Source organism: Geosmithia morbida, assembly GCF_012550715.1.
Source record: "Geosmithia morbida isolate 1262 chromosome Unknown scaffold_9, whole genome shotgun sequence".
Classification (NCBI taxonomy): Eukaryota; Fungi; Ascomycota; class Sordariomycetes; order Hypocreales; family Bionectriaceae; genus Geosmithia; species Geosmithia morbida.
Genome location: NW_023336196.1, coordinates 928003 through 948563, shown reverse-complemented (window position 1 = coordinate 948563; position 20561 = coordinate 928003). Strand labels below are relative to the sequence as shown.

The following is a 20561-nucleotide window of genomic DNA, read 5'->3' as shown; positions in this document are numbered from 1 at the left end:
GCTTTCTATAGTCAAACGCCGAAAGAGCAGCTGCAGCAAAACATATATACCCCAGTTCAATGCCCGCCCCCCTCCGTCCTTCAACAAGACTATCACATACTATTAACCCCCCCCCTTAGTTCTCACAACAGCCATTTACCAGAAGCTACACCAACCAATGTAGTGCTGACATAGATTCTCCAACTTGGTTGCCTCTATGATGAGTTTGTTGACCTGGCTAATGACGTCGAGCTCCTCGTTGGTTTTGAAATCACGACCTGTGAGTTTCTGTTGCACACGGTCGAGAACCTCAACGGCCCGCGAGTTCTGTGATTCGGCCTCCTGCACGGGGGCCAGACCATTGCCCAGGACGCTACCGCTGTCTGTCACGGGGCCCGTCGCCGTGGTGCTGTTAGTACGGGCCCGTCCACGGCTGGTAGGGAGGTTAGAGTCGCCATTGGAGGCAATGAGCTCCGAGGGGGCGATGTCCCCCTCCAGCACGGAGTGGCGCCTGCCGCCCGCTGCACCGTTGGCACCTGCAGTCGGCCCCACCAAGGCATCTTCCCGCTCTGACCGGAAGTTGGGACCCGTTGGCGATGCGGCGTTGGTTAGGCGCCACGTGAGAAGAGGATCGTGGATGAACTAAAATGACAGGTCGTTAGTTTATGCCTTGTTAAAGAGGGAGATGAGGGCGACTAGAACGAGAAAGAGAGAAGGAAACTAACAGCTTCAAGAACCGCCATGATACTCTCCTTGTTCTCCCTCAGAACGCGCATGACCTGCTCGCATGTAATACGGAAGCTGCCCTCAATGTTGCTGACTTCCATGGCGTACGTCAACATGCGCGTCAGACGGAATGGAACACGCTCCGGGTACTTCTCGCGCTTCATGGCCACTTCGAAGCAGTCACCGAAATCAATGTGCACAATCTTGCCAGTGATGCGGTCCAACATGAGGTTAGATGGGTGGCGGTCACCTAGACCAAGAATATATCCTACCATGGACATGACACCCAGCGAGCGCGTGTAGTTCGTGCGACGCTCAAGCCAGGCCTCCGACGACTTGGACTTGAGCCACAGGACACGGTAGAGATCCTGGCCCGTAGTGTTGTCGAGCGCGTAGCCAAAGACCTCTACCTTTTGCATCAGCGTCAGGTTGTCATAGTCAGGAGCCATTTGCAGCATGATGCGATGCTCGATGTTGAGGAGGATTTTGCGGCTCTCACGGTATTCGCGGATGAGTACATGGAGAGTGTCGCTGTTAGGCACCCAGCCGAGCAGACCCGAGTTCTGCGACAGCGGAATGGCCGGGAACCGCTGAATGTTGAGGTGTCGCTTGAAGCACTCAGTGTCGTTGGAAAGAAGCGTGTTGCAAAGGCCAAACAGCTGCATGACACGCTCATCCTGTCGGATATCCTCGTGCCCCTTGAGCAGGAAGGCGTAAGCCACACCATCGCTGCCGTGGGAGGTGAACTTCCTGGGCCGCTGCTTCGAGTTGATGACGGTAAAGGTCGAATCAAACGACGTGATACTAACAATGGGCTGTCCGCTACGGTACGTGCCGGGGACTGCGAGATCAAGGTCTTTGGCACTGAGCAGCTTAGGCGAGCAGTAAGTGAGTTCGAGCGACGTGACCTGGGGCAGCTGTCGAGAAATTCTGCGGAAAACCTGGTAGTACAAGTCCCAGGCTTGGTTGAGGTCATTGACATCGCCGCTTCTCCTATACTGCTGGCACCACTCGTGAGCCTCCTTAAGATCTCGGCCAAAGGCCTGATCAAACGATATCTCCCGTAGTGTCTCGGGGCCGCGCTCTAACAGTTCGTGGAGAGGTTCCAGCGTCGCAAACATTCCTTCAATGTTCTTATCACCAAAATATAGGCGTGATGCCTCCTCTAGGCCCTCATGCCATAATTCGTGCCACAGAACGGCCACGCGGATCAACTCATGACTGACCAACTCCGCTTGTGCGACGAGATTGGCGCTGTGTTGGCGCATGCTGTCCATGATTTGAGCAGCCGATCGAGACCGGCGCGTGTTCTTCCACGACTTCATCGCCACAGTGAGGGGATAGACCAGGGCCTGGGGATGAGCCCGGCCCACGTCGGCAAGGAGCCCATGCACAGTGTTCTGCACCCGCCTGTTAGGCTGATTGATGCGAGCAATGAGTTGCGGGATAACTTCGAGCCACGTATCCACCGTGACATTGGCAAACCCCTCGGTCACAGCTGTAGTCACCTCAGGGCTACCACCATGCGCGAACCAAAGCGTCAGCAGTCGAAGTGTGTCTTGGAGTGAACTGCCTGCAGAGAGAGCGATCGACTTGAAGAAGCCCTGGATCGCCGGCACAACATGATCGATGACGAGGCTCTGGTCCGCCCGAGACAGGTGGCCTTCGTTCTTAGCCGAAAGCTGCTGCACAATCTCAAAGTTGGCCAGGGCCCATGCGTGCCACGCCTTGTACCATCTGGGGTTGAACTTGGTGGCTTGCGAGTACGAGCTGAGAACATCATCCAGATGTGTCTCCTGCCAGTCCTCGCTGTTCAGGCTCACCAGCCACTCGCCCTGGCGCAGATAGCACTTGGCCAGGAGGACTGTCTGGTCGTGGAGAGCCTTGTGGGCGCGTGGGTTCATGATAGCTGGGTCCACATAGTCTGGGAACCCGTAGTCATTAGAGAAAGCAATGTCACTCCCTGTCTGGGCTGTGAGGTGGGCCTTAGCCACATCCAGGCGATGGGCCGAGTCGTTGGTAAACTTGCGCAGACAGTAGAGTGTCTTTTCCGCAGTACCGGACGTGCGGTGACCTGGCTGCTGGCCAATCTCCCACTCGTACTTGAGAACGGCGTAGATGACCTGAGCGGGGATATTGCGAAGCTGAGGCTGCGGCTGCGGCTGCTGCTGCGGCACCAATGGCTGCGTCTCCTCCCAGTACGGAATGATAGTTTCCAGGCTCTTGTCAGTGCCGATCAGCTGCTTGAGTGACTTCTCGGCCAGACCAACACGCCCTGACTTGCGGCACAGATTCGCAAACTTGATCCACATATGCATGTTTTCGGTAGGGGAAATGACCAGAGCGCGCAGACGAAGCATGCGGTGCCAAACTTCAACGTTGCGCTGGCAGCCCTTGAGGCGCGTCTCCCATGTCTTGCGCATCGTCGCCTGCTTCTTGGCATCGCACTGCTTGTAGACGATGAGCTCCTCCAGCTCGGCAAGCATCTGAACGCGGACTACGACTTCGTAGGCGCGGTTGTAGGATTCGCTGACGAGGGCGCTCAGCTCGGTATCCAGCCCCTCGCGAGCCTGTTCCACGCACGCAACAGCCTTCCGGAACTGGTTCCTGTGCACAGCGAGGATGGCACCGAAGAAGGCACGATCAGGCGACTGACGCTTAAGCGACGAGAGGTACGTGTCCATGGTGTCCCACTTGCCCAGACCCCAGGCTGCGGCTGTGGCTAGAGGCGCAATTTTGCGCTGCACCTCATCCGCTGAGTTGGCCCAGGTCGTACTCGTCAGGTCTGCCAGTGCATCCCACTCGCCAAGGGCGTGCAGACAGCGCATTTTGCCCATGACTATCTCAAGAGGGGTTGGCTTGTCTTCGGGAATTTCGGCTTCGCGCTTCGTATAGAAAGCGAGGGCTTCTTCCCAGCGCTCCAGCTTCTCAAACCAAGTCTCTCGTAGCTGAATACCCTCCTTGTAGAGCTGGGCCTTGCGAAGGATACCAATAGCCGCGTCAGACTGCTGCAGCTGGTTGTTGATGACGATCAGCGCCTCCACCGCGCCACTGCTCTGGTCTTGGAGGAACTCAAGCTCCTTGTAGTGGAGCGCCTTGGCATAGGCGTGGCATCGTGCAGCCTCCCTGCCAAGAACGCGGATATCAATGGGCAGAGCCTTGTCGTCGTGCTCCATGAATTCGGCCAGGTTCAACAGCAGTCCAAGTAGATCAGGGGGGACGTTCTCAGACTTAATGGCACTCTCAATGTTTTGGATCAGCTCTTCTTGAAACTGCTCGTAAAGCTCGCTCCAGCAGGATACAAAGGCAGAGTTGAAGAGATCGCGAGCCAAAGGGAGGTAAACGCTCGCCAGGGATGCACATGCCCGCAGAGCGTGGTTGGGGGACTCGGTTAATAATGTGATACTGAAACGGCGGAGCCACTCTTGCCAATCCTCCTTGGTTGACTTGCCGCGGGTATCCCACGCCGTCTTGAGATGGATGGCGTTCATCTCAAGCTTCTTTCCTTGCAAATCAGCGAGGGCTGGCTCATCCACGCCATCGGCGAATCGAGACTCGGAACTGAGATCTTGCGGAAGAACCTCGCCCTTCTGCAGCTTGGTAACAAGAAGATCATAGTTCTGGTGCTGAATTTGGTGTTGGCTGAGGACCTTGTTGACGGTACCCATGAAGTGGAGATAGTCCCTGCCAAGTTGTTGGATAAGCGCACATAGAGTGTCCAGGGCGGCAAGTCGGAGGGATGCATCGCCGACGTCGAGAACACGTGTCAAGGGGTGAATGATCTTGGCGGCGAAGTCATTGAGATTGACCTGCCGAGAAATCTTGCCAATCGCGTCAATCGCTGACCTTCGCATAAAGGTTGGCTGCCCTTGCTTCTCAAAAGTCCTGACGATGACCGGAATGATCAGATGCATGTACTCCTCAGCACTGGCACCAAAGACAAGGAAAGCGTGCAGGATTCGGTCGGACGTCGACCTCTTAGCTGTGACGTCTTTCTCTAAGGCTCCTAGCATGAGCGGGAGTAGGCCAGCCAGATAGATCTTGAACTCTCCTTCCAACGACCGAGAGATAGATTCTATCAACAGGAGTATGGTGGCCTGCATCGAGGTCGAAGAGGCCCAGTACTCCTGAATCACCTCAACAATGTCGGGCAGGTAGTTCCTGATGTGTTGGCGGACAATACCAACCAATGTCGCGAGCTGGTTGAAGTAGGACTCGGTTCGGGTGGCGCTTGCTGACCGGATAACCATGAGGAAGGCGGGCACAATGCGGTCGAGGAACGACACACATTCGAGGCCCAATGTCCTGAAAATGTTCATGATTGCTTCGACGACAGCAGCGTGATGCTGTACGAGGGACTGGTCCTTGAGTATCTGAAGCAGAGCATTTATAGCCACTGTTGGGTAGTACTCCTTGTTGGAAGGGGTTAAGCCCGTCATCATCAGGGAGATATCCGTGATGGGGCTAGAGTCGGCTCGTTTTTGGTTATCAGGGCTTCGCTCCTCGACCTGCTATACAGCGAAAGAAAAAAAAGGGTTAGAACAATGTAACGCAGCAAAGGGCCAAGTGAGACAAACCTGATGCTTGTAGGGGTCTAAGGCACCCAGAATACCCATCAACTTGATCGTTGCTTGCCTCAGAGGGATAACATGACCCTCAGTACGAACGATACTCTGGAGAAGCTCTAGGAGCTGAGGATACTCGAGGTACGGCTCAATAACGTAGCCCGAGTTGCTTGCGAGTTGGCCAAGTGCATGGAGAGCAGCCTCCCTTTTGGTGTTGGAGCTCTGGTCTTGCAAGGCATCAATGATGATTGGCATGAGGCGATCCTTGTACTGGAGCATGTCCTCACCACCGACAGTGGCCAGTTCACCGATAGCTTCGAGAATGGTAGCAGCAACTGTTGGGTTGGGGTCGCTCGCCTTTGGCAGAAGCACCGAAATCATAGGATCCACGTAGGGCTTAATGAGGGCCTGCGCATTTTGTACGAGAAGCCTGAGAAGCTTGGCGCTCTCCTCCTTGTTGCGGGCAACATCGGAAAACTCAAGCTCGGTGAGCATCTGAATAAGCGTCTTGCGAAGAGAAGGGATGACGTAGGCTGGGTTGTAGCGAGCCAGACGTCCAATAATGCTGATTGAGACTTCCCGGATGGAGAAGATTTCGTCGTTGAGCGCAAAGAAGAGGACGCGAATATTTTCGGCCTTAGCGAGGTGTCGATCAAAGCGCTCATCCAGGGCAGCAAGTACAGTGCGTCGAATGTTAGGGTCGGGATCAGACACACCAACAGTCAAGAGCCTCTCTATGACATCACCAACAACCTGGAGAGCGTGGTAGCTTGTCTGGTTGACAATCGGATCTCGCACGTAGAGTTGGCAGCAAGTAAGAGCTGCTGCCTCCCTTATCTCGGCGTCCTCGTCTTCGACGTACTTGATAGCTACATCACGCACAAACTCGTTGAGCACATGTCCGGAAAAGTCGAAGCTGCCGAGAGTGTTAAGCGCCAGCTTGACCTCGGCCTTCCGGTGCTCGTACACCTGGGGGTCCTTAGGGTCCTTGGCAATGATGGGGACCGAATTCAACGTGTTGGGCTGGGGGGCTCCAAGGGGCTTGAAGGGCTCGCCGCACAAGACAATGCTCAGCATATCCAGCAGTCGTTCTTGGATTGTCGGCTTGACGGGTGGAATGTACCAGGCCATGTCAACCAGGGCTTGGGTGAGCTTTGGCGTTAGGTCACATGCAAAGATAGGATCGAGCAGCGCCTCCATGTACTTGCTGAGCGTTTGGCCGACAGCAACAGCCAAGCGGCTGATACAATCAAAAACTGGATCGACAGTGCCTCTCTTCCGCGATTGGACGCTCAGGCCCTCGCGAACATAGATGAGGACCCCGTCAAGATACGGTGCAATGGCGCTCTTAACTGAGTTGGCAATGTTACCAATGGCCAAGAAGGCGTCGTTACGCTCCTTGTCCTTCTTCAGCATGCCGGAGAGGTACACCATGAACTTATGGAGCCAAGAGTGAGCAAATTCAGTGGGGGAGTAACTGGCCAGGTCGGGGATGAGAATAACGACGGTCTTGCGAATAGTTGGGTCCCGGTGATCTTTGTGCTTGAAGACAATGTCACAGGTCTGCTGATAATGCTCTTGCATGAACATGGCGCCCTGCTCCAAAAGCTCCTTAAAGACAAGCAATGAGCCGTGGATGGATTCGACAGTTCCATATCTGAGGCTCTGTCTCGCTTCGTTGTATATTTTGTTCATCCATATCTCTTTCATTTCCTGATCTCGCTCGCGGATGATCTTGAAGGCAGCACTGACAGTCTCTGCAGATGTAACGCGAATGAGCTGCCTTGGATCCCGGAGGCCGACCCATATCCAGTCAAAAATCGTGGGTATATACTGGTACATGAGGGTAGGGGCATTGCGGGCAAGTTCACGTAGGACGAGCACGGCGCTGTATCGTCGTTCTTCGACTCGGTCGTTCTGGAGCCATTCGAAGGCAGTATTGACCTCGGAGTCTACAAGTTCGGAAATCATGGAGCCTCCGGGGCGGCAGAGCTTTCCGAGTGCAATGGCTGCGGGCTGCATAGGGTTGATGTCTTTCCCCCGCAATATTGTTTTGAGGTTTTGTGTGAAGCGCGTATATTTGGCAGCTATGTCGACACCGTCAAAGTCGGCCAAGGCATCGAGAGCATAAATTCCGCCCAATCGTTCGAAAGAGTCGTTTCCGTGGGTAATGAGCTGCGTGATTCTGTTGTTGACGGCATTGTAGAATGTGATGAACTGCTCGGCGTTCATGTCTGTAGCAACGGAAGTCAATACTAGGTGAGGGGGCAATCGGACTGCACTGCCTGTATCTCACCTCGATGGCATACAGCCACGAGCTCGCGCATTTGAAGCGCGGATCTCTTGCGAGAATCATCGCCAGACCTGGAGCATTGTTAGTATGTCGACTGATGGGCTCCCAGAGGCGGGAGGAGGGGGCGAACACGAACCGGGAGCGTAATCCGCGCGTTATAATCTCCAGTCGCTCCAAGGCGATCTGCTGCTGTGGGTGCGCCATCGTCCCCTTACGGGCGCTCTTCTCCTATGAATCAGTACGTCATGTGCTATATATATAGCTTCGCCTCTCGTCGTCGCGGATGTTGGGTTTGAATCGTCGCCGCAATGGAGAGCTGGCAAGTTGGCGTGAAGAGACTTCGCGGGCGACACAGAACGGAGTCGTAGCATAAACGATGAGGAATAGTACAGCCCCAAGGTGAGAGTAAATAGATGTACTAAGCCGCCGTCTTTGAAAAAGGCAGATTCAAGTTGGGAAGAGAGGGACGTGATCAAGATCACCTGATGCTTTTGGTTTGGTTGTCGCCCAGAACCCATAAGGTGCAAGCTGCGCCGCTAGGTTAGGAAATGTGAGTTGGCCAATCACATGATGTGCAATGGACCCCATCATGAGGCTGAGAAGAGGGTCAAAAAGAAATACATGTTTACATAATAAATAAACCCGCAGTCTGTACAAATTGTTTCTATCACCAACCCCAAGTTTTTGCTGTAGCCGTTATCAACAGTGATAATACGGTGTATGAACCTACGTCGTATCTGTCATTACACAAGCTCACATATCAACGAGGACCACCCGCCCAACAGACTCACAGTCCCACTTCCGTTTCAATAGTCATGGGCAATGATGGCGGTTCCATTCCTACGCGCCGAGAGCTTGTCAAGGACGCCGCCCGCGCTCCGACTATCTCGGAGCTCAAGGCTACGGTACTCGAATCGCTCGGCCATGCTTGGGAGCACTGCGCCCTCAGCGGCGACCCCATCGATCTAGAGTCCGTCGTTTCTGACTGGCGCGGCCGTCTGTACAGCTACGAATACGTACTCAACGGCCTTGTGCCCTCGGACGACCCTGAGACAACTGCCGCCACGCCCCAATCGGTGGGCATCCGCTCGCTACGCGATGTGGCCAAGCTCAAGTTCTCTAAGAACAGCGACAAGTGGGTTTGTCCCATTTCCATGAAGGAGATGGGCCCTTCGACCAAGGCCGTGTACCTCATTCCTTGTGGTCACGTTTTTGCCGAGGTTGCCATCAAGGAAATTTCGGACACGGCTTGCCCTGAGTGTGCCGAGCCCTTTACTAGCGATAACGTCATTGACATTTTACCGACGAAACGAGAAGAGGTCGATCGTCTGGTAAAGAGGAGGGACACTCTGCGTGCCGCTGGCCTCACGCACACATTGAAGAAAGACAAGTCTGAGAAGAAGAAGAAGCGAAAGGCGAATGATGACAAGGCCGATGGGGAAGGTGACGGCCTCAGACAGAAGCAAACTGGGCCAAACAGTACGAGCAAGAAGAATGACTCGCGGAACCAGGGTAACATCAACAACCCCCTGGCAGCGTCTCTGACTGCCAAGGTGCTTGCAGAGCAAGAAGAAAAAAACAAGCGGCGTAAGTTGGCTTCTGAGCCGGCTCACAGGCACGGTGAATCTGCAAAGACCTGAACGTCCCGATGTAGAATGCCTGCATTTCTGGCGACCACACAAGTTGTGGACCTCATCGATGGCTAGAAGAGGCCACCCACTGCTTCCAACGGGCCTCCTGATGCCAACAAAGACTCTCGGTTCCATATTACAATATACGGTCTCAAGGCAGCCCCGTCGGCGTGCATCGGGATTTTGCCTTCGGCACAGATTCCACCTCCAGAATCATTAAAAACCACGCCATCAAGCCCTGGGCCGGTTTGCCTATTCATGCCATTCTAGAACCGGCTTACTGCCACACCCGCCTCAAATAAGCGCGCAAGAACGTGTCTGGATAGATATACCCTTGCAGCCATAACGTACGAACAATAAATAGCATACAATATCAGTGGCCGAGCTAAGCAAAAAATCTCTTGATTCCGAAGCATATCATATATCAGCCTCAGCGATGATTCAAGGCGTTCCATTGTTGCATACCGTCCAGCCGCCATCTTTTTGCCTACGTAGTCACGACCCTTCTGCTCAATCACGGTCCGGTCCAGCACCGAAGTCCCAACTGCTTTGCCATCTTTTGCAATCCCCTCCAGCACTCCTGCGACCCAGGGTCGACAGTTCCATTCGCGTCGGCCTTGGATGAGGGGCGCCGTGCGGGACACTTCAACAAGCCGCTTCTCGTCTTGGATATTGCCGATCAGGAGGCGAGCCAGGAGATTGCCGGAGTTTTGTATGTTTGGCAGGGCAGCTTCTTCGTATATCCAACCGGTTATCGGACGATTCTTTGCGTGGTACTTCATCCCAGCCAAAGTAGACTCCTTTTCGACTTTTTGGCCGATAACAAAGCCCTAGTAATACCTTTGAGAACGATGGGCTCGCTGTCAGATTCCCTTTTGATGTCTGCACGAGCGTGCCCCAGCTACTTTACCTTCTCTCCTCGTTATTCGACACCCTACTGGGGTAAAGCGCAACGTACAGTCGCTTCTTGCCGCAGCCCATTGCCAAAGAGCGAACGCAGTCTCAATTTCGGAACTGGGGCTAGACTTTGTAGGCTGTCATTGGAGTAGAAGAGAAAAAATTGCGCGGGCACCGCTCCATGTCCTTGTGTCACTGAAGGCAACCGCCACATCGATCCTGCTGTACATGAACGGACCAATGCAATTGCTAGATACAGGATTCACTCATATCTGGAGTTCCTCCCTCTTCATTCATCATTGGGCGAATGGTTTAGTGGTATAATTTTCCCTTAGCATCGTTAGATCTCTCGATCTCCACTTGGGAAAGGTCCAGGGTTCGATTCCCTGTTCGTCCATTTTTCTCACGTTTTCAAGCACGAACTTGACGATTTTTTTCGATCGGCAGATACTTCTCTGTTTTTATATCAGGACCGTGACTGAGACTTTTTGTGATACTCCCGTATCAAAAATAGAAAACCAAACAAAACATGCAGTGCTACATACAAACAAAAGGACATTGACCATTGTATCAAAACTAATTAAGTTACTATGCGAGCGGGGCAAGACCTGGGGGGGGCACCTTCCCCTTTTTTTTTTACTTCATGGTTTTTTATACATATTTGATTGCATTCTACTAACATAATTACAGTCGCTTAACATCACAGCAGATGCCAACTAGATATGCACCCTTACGTCGTAGCGATGAACCCCGTCGAACCTACTTCCCCGGCCGTTGATCGCTGTCAGAGGGAACGTTCTCGTAATCCTTACCATGATGCCCCACCATCAAAACCCCGGCGGTCCAGACTCGTAGATTATTTGGGTCATCCGAATCCTGCAACCTGAAACATGAGCCCGGAGTCGCGAGTTGCACCTTTTGGACGAGTCGAGTTCGGCAATTGATCAGTACACAGAGTAATAGTGATACTTCGAAGATTACCGACGATCAACGACAGGCCTGTTCTGGTCATTCAATATGGCTCAATATGGGAACTGTAGGGCTGTGTGTCTGATGCCGTTGCGGGCCACACGCCATCAACAATGCAGATGCGGCTGTCATGAACGAATCAGCAGCAACACACACCACTTCTGATTCAATCCGTCCTGTGCAACGATAGGCAAGCACATGCGCCAGACGAGGTGGGAGTCAACAAGGGGAGGGGAGAGAGGCCCTGTCAGCCTGGAGAAACGCCTGCCCCCTATGTCCTGCATACTGCTGTCACTCCGTATCTAAGTGGAAAGGCGTGGGGGGCGTGCATGAGCTGAGCTGATGAAGAGCGTTCGTTACCGGTGCCTGTATTGAATGACATCCCCCCCTCCCCCCCCCTCTTCTCCTTGTTCCCATTTACTCTATGAACATGTCGGATTGGCAGCCGGACGCGACGGTCTTTTCTGGAGTTTACAACAATCAAAATATTTACAGGAGAATCCTGCGACTCCACCTTCGATATTGAATTCGACTTGCGACAAGGCTTCGCAACAGACTTAGGCCCACGATGGCGCCCAACCATGAGGCGGCCTCATTCGCACCGATGAGTGCCTTGCCGCTGCGCATGCGCAAGAGTCCCGATACCCCGACTCAGGAGCTCAATCATAAGCTCTCTGGGTTCCAGGAAGGCTTTAGTCGGCCAGATATGGTCAAGCCATGCCCTCTCATGGTTCAAGGCCACAGTCGCCTTCGCTCGCCTACGGAATCATCGATGAAAACTACAAGCAGCTTCACAGACTCGGCGACGACTCTATCGTTTCCGAACATGACCAGTCCTGTCAGCTCTGGATTCGTGACCGAGTCGCCGGAACCTCTCGTGTCACCGCCTAAGCGCAGGAGCATGCATCGCCATAATCCTTCCAGTGCGACTTGCTCCACACTCGTAAACGAAGAAGACGAATTCTCCTACATGCGATACCCCTATCCTTATAACAAGGCGAGCGCGGTCGGTTCAGAACAGTTGGTTCTGGGAGATATTGGCGTTTGGGCACGGGACAGAGAAAAGTCAGCACCAATGGAACATAGCGACAACGAACCAGTTGAAATCATCCCAACACCTGAAACCCCGTTGCCCATGCGGGACGATATATCAGAGACACAGTCTATACAATCAAACGATTCCGTGGACGAGGACGCAGAGGCAGTCCTGGACTTTGCCCTCCAGCTCTCATATGGACTCGATCTGGCGAGTGCGCCAGCCGGGGCGCATGAGCTTGCGGGCAAGTTTGTCCGTGACCTTGGCCCCATGATTTGGCAGTCATCGCCTGGAACACAGGCATCAAACAATAGGCCCACGTCTACAAACTCAGTTATCAATACAGGGACGCCTGCTGGTGACGGCAACTTCCGCGGCAGTGGTAAGCGAAAGAAGCAGGCTGGAGGTGGTGGCAGTGGCGAGCCAGGAGATGATGATGATGAGTGCAGCGATGAAGATGAGAAAGCAGCAGTGCCCGCCAAGAGACAGCGCCCCAGCCCCAAGGATGAGGAGAACCTGCGATTGAGCTGCCCCTACAGGAAGAGGAACCCCTCGCGGTTCAATGTGAGGGACCATCACTCGTGCGCCATGACATATTTTCCCAAATTTGCAGAGCTTCGGTATGTTCCCCCATGTTTTTTCTGCTTCCGTTCCGAGGATATTTGCTCATGATAGTTTGATGCAGACAACACATTGTCAAACAGCACAAGAGAGATGACCCTTCAGCGTTCGTATGTGGCCGGTGCAACCGTGATTTTGCGACGCGAAAGGAGCTGCGAGAGCACCAGCGTCTGCCCCGGGACCAAATGTGCGAGATTGCCGATCACGATGCCGAGTCTGGTATCGATGCTTCCACATCAGTTAAACTCCTAAGCCGCAAGAGAGCTAGCGGGACATCTGTCGAGGTGCAGTGGAGAGAGGTGTGGAACATTGTGTTCCCTGACGATAATGATCACGACGTGCCCACACACCGTAAGGCTCCCCATAGAGCCGAACCCTTCAAGACAAAGCCTTCTTGCTAACAGTATTGGCAGACTTCACGCCTATCATCGAACATTTCGAGCTTTCAAAATCGTACCTATCAGCCTTTGCCTCCCTCCACTCATCGCTCATAGGCAGCATGTCCAACCCGGCAACTTTGGAGACATTGGCGACGAAGTTCCACCAATGCTTCGTGGAGTCGGTAGACCAATGCGTCTTTGAGGCCCAGAGCAAGCCATATGCCAACCGGAGCAGCAAGCGTGCTGGCGAACAGCCGTCAACAGCGATGAATTCGCTTCCACGGCAGCGAGTATCCAAGGAGCTGGCCCCCCGTCCAGATTCTGGAGTTGTCATCACCGACGAGCTATCTGAGGAAAGCGGCAGTGTTGCCGGAAGCAACAGGGGGTCTGCTCAGTCGCTAAACAGGTCTTCATACCCGAGTCTCGTACCAGTGATATCTATGCCTCCTACCCCCGTAGTGAGGTCGACACCAACTTCTTCAATGACTGCGAGCACAGGGACCCTAGCCCCAGTCGACGATGTCCAGGCCTGGGCTGCTTCAGGATATGCCTACCCGATACACGACTTCACTGTCGATCCCACTACAGACATGAGGGTGCCACATGGACATGAGTGGCCGAGTGAATTTTATAACGTGCACCCCAACGCATCAGGGTTTCCAGGACCTGATTTCTCCGGATTTCTTTGATGGGGGTGGTATAGAGCGAAGGGAAACATTAATTTTGAGGGGTAGACATTTGATGAGGTGTCTCTTGTGCGGCATTGGTTGTACCTGTTGAATTACGTGTATCACTTATTTTTCATGTTGGGCAAGCCTTTGGATTTTATGTTTTTTGTTTCTCGTGTATAGATGTAACATTATCACACATATCTACGCAAGCTAGGTATTGTTGCATCTTGGTTCACTATTTTAAAATTCTTCTTGATCTTGTTATGGCGTTGGCCTGGCGTTGGCCTGACGTTGAATAGTAATAATATGCCGCCGCGGTCCATGATGCTATCACCCCGCCCTCGAGCTCTCCGGGCCCCACTCGAGCATCTTGACAGAAACATCAAGTATCAAGAGTATACATGTACTCAATACATCTCGCACATTACTAGAAAGAATAGCACCATGGCTCCATCTACTCCGCCGCTCCTAGCGTCTCGAGTGACGGTAAGTATTCCGCTGTCTGCAGATGACTTGACTGATGATTGAGATTGACGACGATTTGTATGGCGCGCAGCTCCCCAACGGGCTTGCAATCCCCCAAGTCCAACTGGGTCTCTACATGATGTCGGGGGTGGAAGCCAAGAGAGCCATCCCGTGGGCCCTATCAGTGGGATACCGCGCATTCGACTGCGCGCAGATGTACGACAATGAGGCCGAGGCGGGCGGGGCGATCACCAAGTTCCTCTCCAGCAGCGCTAACAACACGACGGGCCTCACGCGGCAGGATATCTTCTACACATCCAAGCTGGCGAGTAACAGCGACTCGTACGACTCCGTGCGCCGGTCGATCAGGCGATCCGTGGACGTGTGTGGTCTAGGATATATCGACCTCTTCCTTCTGCACAGTCCCTACGGAGGGCGGCACGCTCGTCTCGAGAGCTGGAGGGCTGTCGAGGATTCCATTGACGCGGGGGAGATTAGGATGGGTGGTGTGAGCAATTACGGTGTCAAGCATGTATGTCCCTCCACCCCCCCTTTCCAATTTTTTCTCATTACTGACTCTTGTCTGTGTGTACCTAGATCAACGAACTTGTCGCCTCCAACCCACGTATCAAACCCGTCATCAACCAAATTGAAGTCCACCCATTCAACACGCAGACGGCCATCAGAGAGACGTGCGCCGCAAACAACATTGTCATCGAGGCCTACGCCCCGCTCGCCAGGGGCATGAGGATGCGCCACCCGACCATTGTCCAGCTGGCGGGCAAGTACACGTGCAGCCCTGCGCAGCTGTTCGTCCGCTGGAGCCTGCAGCACGACATGGTGACGCTGCCCAAGAGCACGAAGCGCGAGAGGCTCGTTGAGAATGCGAGTGTTGACTGGTTTGAGATTTCGGCCGAGGATATGGCCGTGCTTGATGGACTGGATGAGAAACTCGTCACGGACTGGTACGCTCTTTCTGGTTCCTTCTCTATTTCCGTCTATCAACTGCGCAAGCAGTTGCTAACGAGTGTCTATACAGGGACCCTACTGATGCCGCTTGAATACGACGAATTAGTAAGGTTGAAAATTTTTAAAGAACTTGGAACCTGCGATCATAAGTGCATCTTGAACTTTTCCTAGAATATGACGTATGTCGATGTCTGCCAGAGTGTGGGAGTCGATGCCCTCATTACCGTCCCCCATTTTCTCCTGTGATCATATGATTTTACAGAAATTTCCCTTCACCATCATCATAACGCCGTGCATCGTAATAACTGAAGATGAACCACACAATCACCCCACCGTACAGGCTCTGATCAACACATCGCCCGAGCCGGCATGACGGGCCTCTTCGTAGCGGCGTGTCTATAACTTATCCTTCCATGGTATATTGTCATACTCCTCGTAGCACTCAAATGGCCTTCATCAACCTAACCCGCTCTGGTCATCTCACTTGCCTGGCTACACTTCCATGTAGACGGTGCCCGTCTGATCCCGAGCACGACAGCTCAACTTCGTCACGCGGCGGGGTGGCTCAAGGCCACAACTGCTGAGTTCAACGGCATCATCGCCACTCGTGAGTCGAGAGTAGGCATGATGCGCACAGAGGGAGTAGAGATGTTTGGGAACTCAGCTGGTATTGCTTATAGAGAAACAGTCCTAGTTTCAATGGTATACATGTGATGCTGACGGTGAAGTGATTGATCAACAAGGGTTTTCAAGGTCAGAGGGGAAGATGTTGATCGACATGGATTTTCCCTCAGGGTCATAAGTCGAGCTATCAATCAAGATGGATAAATTCCTAAGCTCTTAAATGAGAATAAGAGTACATTTATCGCGTAGAACGCTTTACCTCTAGAGAATGCGGGTATCTAAAAAACCGACATAATATATCATAAGGAAGGGACGATATGTAAGAAACAAAGGTGTAAAATATAAAAGCAGATGTTCTTAGAGAAATCAGGGACGCCAACGGAATCCAGGGTGCTTCCAATCCAGATCCTCGATCTGTTGCTGGGTCAGTCCAGCCAGCTCAGTGTCAAGATCCCGCTGGCTGCGCTTTATGTTGTCCTTATTCATCCAGAGAAGAGTCAGGGAGCTCAGGATGAGGATGGATCCCGAGGTGGCGAGGTTGAGACCGTTACCTATGTGGTAGTTGGGAGCATCTGTGGGCAAAAAGGCCCAGCAGCTGATGAGCCCGCCAATGTTGCCAAACATGACGTTTGTGCCGATGGCAGCGCTGCGAGCCGTATCGCTGACGACGTTGGCCGAGACCTGGGCGTTTGTTAGGGAGCCCATGCAGAAGGCCGACGAAGCGATGAGGAAGGTGGCACCGTAGCGGATGCTCTGGTTCTCTGAGCCAAGGAACATGCAGTAGCCGACCATGATCATGGGGGCGGACAGGACGAAGAAGATCTGACGGTGGTTCAGACGCCAGCTGAGCAAGGGGAAGAAGACAGTGAAGAAGGCTCCCACTATGTAAGGGGGGACCGTGTGCAGCTGTAGGTGGATGGTCGAAGCGTTGGCGTAGATGCTGCTAACAATGGTAGGCAAAAAGAAGGCCAGACCCTGGACGGTGACGTTGTTGAGCAAGAAGATGAGCGAGGTGCTCAGCGTGACGGGGCACATTATGCCACGGAACAGCTTGACCTTATCAATCTTGTCAAGGACGACCGAGGTGCCGACACGCTCCGACTTGACGCGGGTAACAGCCAGTCTCTTCTCCTCGGGGGTGAGCCAGCGCGCCGTCTCAGGACGGTCGGTCAGGGTGAAGAAGCTCATGATACCGAGGCCAGCAGTGACGATGCCCTCGACGGCAAAAATCATGCGCCATGAGTGCAGGCCACCAAAGTGGTCGAGGGACAGGATGGCCGAGGCCAGCAGGCCACCAAAGGCACCGGCCAGGGGCGACATGACAATGTAGAGCGATAGGCGGAAGGCGAGCTCGGATCTCCGATACCAGCGAGACATGTAGTAGGCTATTCCAGGCATCATGCCAGCCTCGAAGATGCCCAACAGGAAACGAACAGCCGACATCTGGGACGTGGTGCGGACCCAGGCGGTGGCCAGAGACGTGACACCGAAGAGGAAGCTGATCAGGGGAATGAACCACCCGGGTCCCATCCACTTGCAGCACAGATTCGAGGGGATCTCCAAGAGGATGTAAGATACATAAAAGATGGAAATAACGGCGTTGTAGTCATATCCCGACATGCCGAGATCGTCATCCATGCCAGCAATCTTGGCGTTTCCTGATCCACATAAAACGGCAAGCGATTAGCCGGCATACATTTTAATTCCTCGGGTAAGTGAACTGGTGGGGCTTGTGTTTTCAATCTTACCGATATTCGCGCGATCGATGAAGCAGAACAAGTACAGGATCGCGACGGTAGGTACGATCATGAGGTCAATCTTTGTGCGCAGTCTCCTCTCGGCAGCCGGGTCAAAGGCAATGAGCGAGTGGCCATATCTGGTGGTGGCGGCGGTGGTTAGGTGGTTAGTCGTGGTTCGAGTGAAAGATCACGGCCAGCCTTGTTCATTGACGAGTTCATGTTGTCGGTTGGGAGTCACTCACTTGTCGGTAGCCACCTGGCCCGTCTCTGCGATGGCATTGTCGAGGGACGAGTTATCAGAAGACACAACCTTGTCATTGACGTTGTCGTTGACTTCATCGAGGCCCATTGTGAGTAGTGGTCACGAGTACCAGCTCGCTTCGTGAAGGACAAGAAAAGGAGGAATGCAAAAGCAGGAGAGCAAGGTAAAAGAGGGGTAATGAATATTGTTTGAAAAGATTAGGAAAGGAAGAAAAGTGCGAGCCCTAGGTGAAACAGTGAGAAAAGAGAAGAAAGAGAAAAATCGAAAAAGAGCTGTGTGGTCGTATTACGTGGTGGAGCTACACCGTCCGTTGCTCATACGAATACGCAAGCCTCCGAGACGGGGCAATGAGCAGCAAAATAAGTGAGAGAAAAAACAGGACAGTCTCCCCGAAGCCGGCGACCCCTGGTAGGCTGGCACCACACACACACGTACTGGAAGCGCTAAAGAGAAACGCACGCAACGGCTGTCGTTGCCCTGCAAGTGGCGGTGGATCAATCCAGGGCACAGGGGTTCGAGAAGAGAGGGAGATTCAAGGAATGACTGGGTGTCTGGTATGCAACAAACTTGACAGGGTAAAGCCGGATTATTAGCATTTTGCAAACTAGCAACTCAGGCTAGCAATAGACAGGTTGAATTTTATCGGGTCTCCGGCTCGTCGCTCGTCGGACTTGTCGGGTGGAGACTGCAGTGCAGTAGCTTGGCTGGGAAGAGGGAGAAAAGAGGCACTTGTACTGAGAGTCCGAAAAGAAAAAGCCGCATGGTGCAGGGGCGAGATGAAGGAGTCAAATACAGGGGAGGGGAACAAAGAGAATAAGTCTCGCCCTGAAGATAAGAGAAGATACCCCGGGAGGGGCGGGGGAGGGAAAGAAAAGGGGAAAATCGGGATACCACTACTAGCATTAATACTGGTTGCGGCGTAATGAGGAGAGACGATCTTCTCTCGACAAGGTGCTGCATTAATCAGCGACGTTAGTCAGGGCGAAAGAGAGGAAAGGAAGGAACAAGTGAGAGAAGGAGGATTCGGGACGAGAGAGGACAGGGGAGAGGGGAGGGGGGAGGAGCAACCCATACTCTAGAGCGCTCTTTCCCGTCTGCCACTCTCCCGCTCCCACTCTCGATCGTCATACCATGTGCTTGCACTAGGTACGTCGTAATGGTGGCCTAGTGGATAAACAAGCTTCACGGGAAACAAACCCGAGATCTAGGAGATCTCCCAAAATCCGGGGAATGTGGGGAGCCACATGCCCCATGTAGTAAATCACTTTTGTCCTACTCCGTATTTGTGCTATTATAACTATTGGCCTTTGATTTCGTACTTTTCGGTCGAATCAATAGCCGTGTTTGGTGGGCACGGTAATGAATATCGGCAACTAGATTCGGCTGTTGTGGTCGAGTGTTTTGGTGTCCGTTTTGTTAAGCTGCAGGATACCCTATACCTTGGATTTCGTGCGTCTGCGACACGTACACCAGACTCTAGACGGGCTACGGGCTATGCCTGAAGTATAATTGTGGGTACCACAATTTCGTGCTTCCAGTGGGCAGAACACACGATGACCCATAGAAGCAAATGCGGTGGTCTCTACATATATGTCCTGGGTCTAGCTGCTTGTTATTGAAAAGGAAAGGAAGTCAATCTATAAGGCTATTTACAGTTATGAGTGGCAGCAGTCGGGGGTTGCTTAGTCATACAAGTGGGGTGCCACATCTAACACTGTAAGCCAATCATATTTCTGATATCAATTTATATAATACCGCCAGGGTCTCTAATAGGATGCTAAGGATGCTGACTATGCATACTTTAGTGACTACCACCACAGCAGCGCTTTTGTGGACTTCCTTTGCGGCTACGTCGACGAGACTACCATGTGGGAGGGACTTCTCGATTCCCGCACACCACAGGCCTCGGGGACGAGTAGAAATAGCAGATTTTTACGTGCATCTACTATCGCATCTAATATGGCTGGGGGCAGGAGCGACTTCCCCTCTTCCTTCTCCCCTACACAGATCCAGATCTCCTGACTGTGACATTCGCTCCCTGTTTATATGCCCACATAATTACATATCCACAGCCGTAGCATCGCCCGATTGTCATCATCCGATTGTCATCGCCTATGAACTGTAATGGCTGTTTCATACGAGAGCTACCGGTTGAGCTTGTATGCATGACACTCTCGGATATACCGGATATTGCCTCTCTACATACCGCAATCACCTCATCACCCCAGTTCTTTCGTCCGTTTGTACGGGATGAGAAATCCATCACGGCCGAGGTTTTATTCGGGAAGATTGGTGTCAGTGTGTTGCCTGAGGCCAGAGTGGGATTCGCATCCTCGTCTCAGCGCCTAGAAAGCCCAGGCTCCATGCTGGAGGCGCTCCGCTTGACACACATTCATTTGTGCGTCGAAAGCCTGGCCTGCCAGTTCGTCGACACGGCCTTTGCTGCTGCTGCGGTTGTTGTCGGATTTGTTCTTGGCCTAGCCACACCGCCTGCCGCAACATGCCAGGAACTCTGTCGCATCCTGTGTGCAATGCATCGTTTTGAGATGTATTACAATCTTTTTCGGAACCATGCCGGCACGATCTTTCCCATGCTGAATGACTTGACGGAATTTGCCAGCAATCTCGCGCCCTGGAAGCAGGAGTAGCTTGGTTGTGTCCATGACTTCCTTGCCCGTCTTGTCATGCAGAAACATCATTTCCACGGTGCGTTGGCTGAACGAACTCCACATTA

At 53.0% G+C, this 20561-nt stretch overlaps 5 protein-coding genes across 5 annotated transcripts; 3 read left to right on the top strand and 2 right to left on the bottom strand.

Moving 5' to 3' along the window:
• Window positions 1-135: 135 nt before the first annotated feature.
• On the bottom strand, window positions 136-7767 carry GMORB2_7808 (serine/threonine-protein kinase mTOR; the record flags this gene model as incomplete). Its single annotated transcript, XM_035469773.1, has 5 exons — window positions 136-621; window positions 705-5213; window positions 5283-7504; window positions 7567-7634; window positions 7700-7767. 5 exons carry the CDS (start codon window positions 7765-7767, stop codon window positions 136-138), a joined length of 7353 nt encoding a protein of 2450 aa, XP_035320867.1.
• Window positions 7768-8378: 611 nt separating this feature from the next.
• Window positions 8379-9203, top strand: GMORB2_7807 (Rtf2 RING-finger; the record flags this gene model as incomplete). Its single annotated transcript, XM_035469772.1, has 1 exon — window positions 8379-9203. The coding sequence occupies one exon, from the start codon at window positions 8379-8381 to the stop codon at window positions 9201-9203; it is 825 nt and encodes a 274-aa protein (XP_035320866.1).
• Window positions 9204-11628: 2425 nt separating this feature from the next.
• Window positions 11629-13786, top strand: GMORB2_7806 (uncharacterized protein; the record flags this gene model as incomplete). Its single annotated transcript, XM_035469771.1, has 3 exons — window positions 11629-12716; window positions 12782-13068; window positions 13131-13786. 3 exons carry the CDS (start codon window positions 11629-11631, stop codon window positions 13784-13786), a joined length of 2031 nt encoding a protein of 676 aa, XP_035320865.1.
• A 426-nt stretch (window positions 13787-14212) lies between these two features.
• On the top strand, window positions 14213-15294 carry GMORB2_7805 (Aldo/keto reductase, related to diketogulonate reductase; the record flags this gene model as incomplete). The annotated part of the gene is made up of 4 exons (XM_035469770.1): window positions 14213-14254; window positions 14325-14765; window positions 14831-15198; window positions 15273-15294. The coding sequence occupies 4 exons, from the start codon at window positions 14213-14215 to the stop codon at window positions 15292-15294; spliced, it is 873 nt and encodes a 290-aa protein (XP_035320864.1).
• Window positions 15295-16192: 898 nt separating this feature from the next.
• On the bottom strand, window positions 16193-17914 carry GMORB2_7804 (Major Facilitator Superfamily; the record flags this gene model as incomplete). The annotated part of the gene is made up of 3 exons (XM_035469769.1): window positions 16193-17484; window positions 17575-17702; window positions 17808-17914. The coding sequence occupies 3 exons, from the start codon at window positions 17912-17914 to the stop codon at window positions 16193-16195; spliced, it is 1527 nt and encodes a 508-aa protein (XP_035320863.1).
• Between the last annotated feature and the right edge of the window lie 2647 nt (window positions 17915-20561).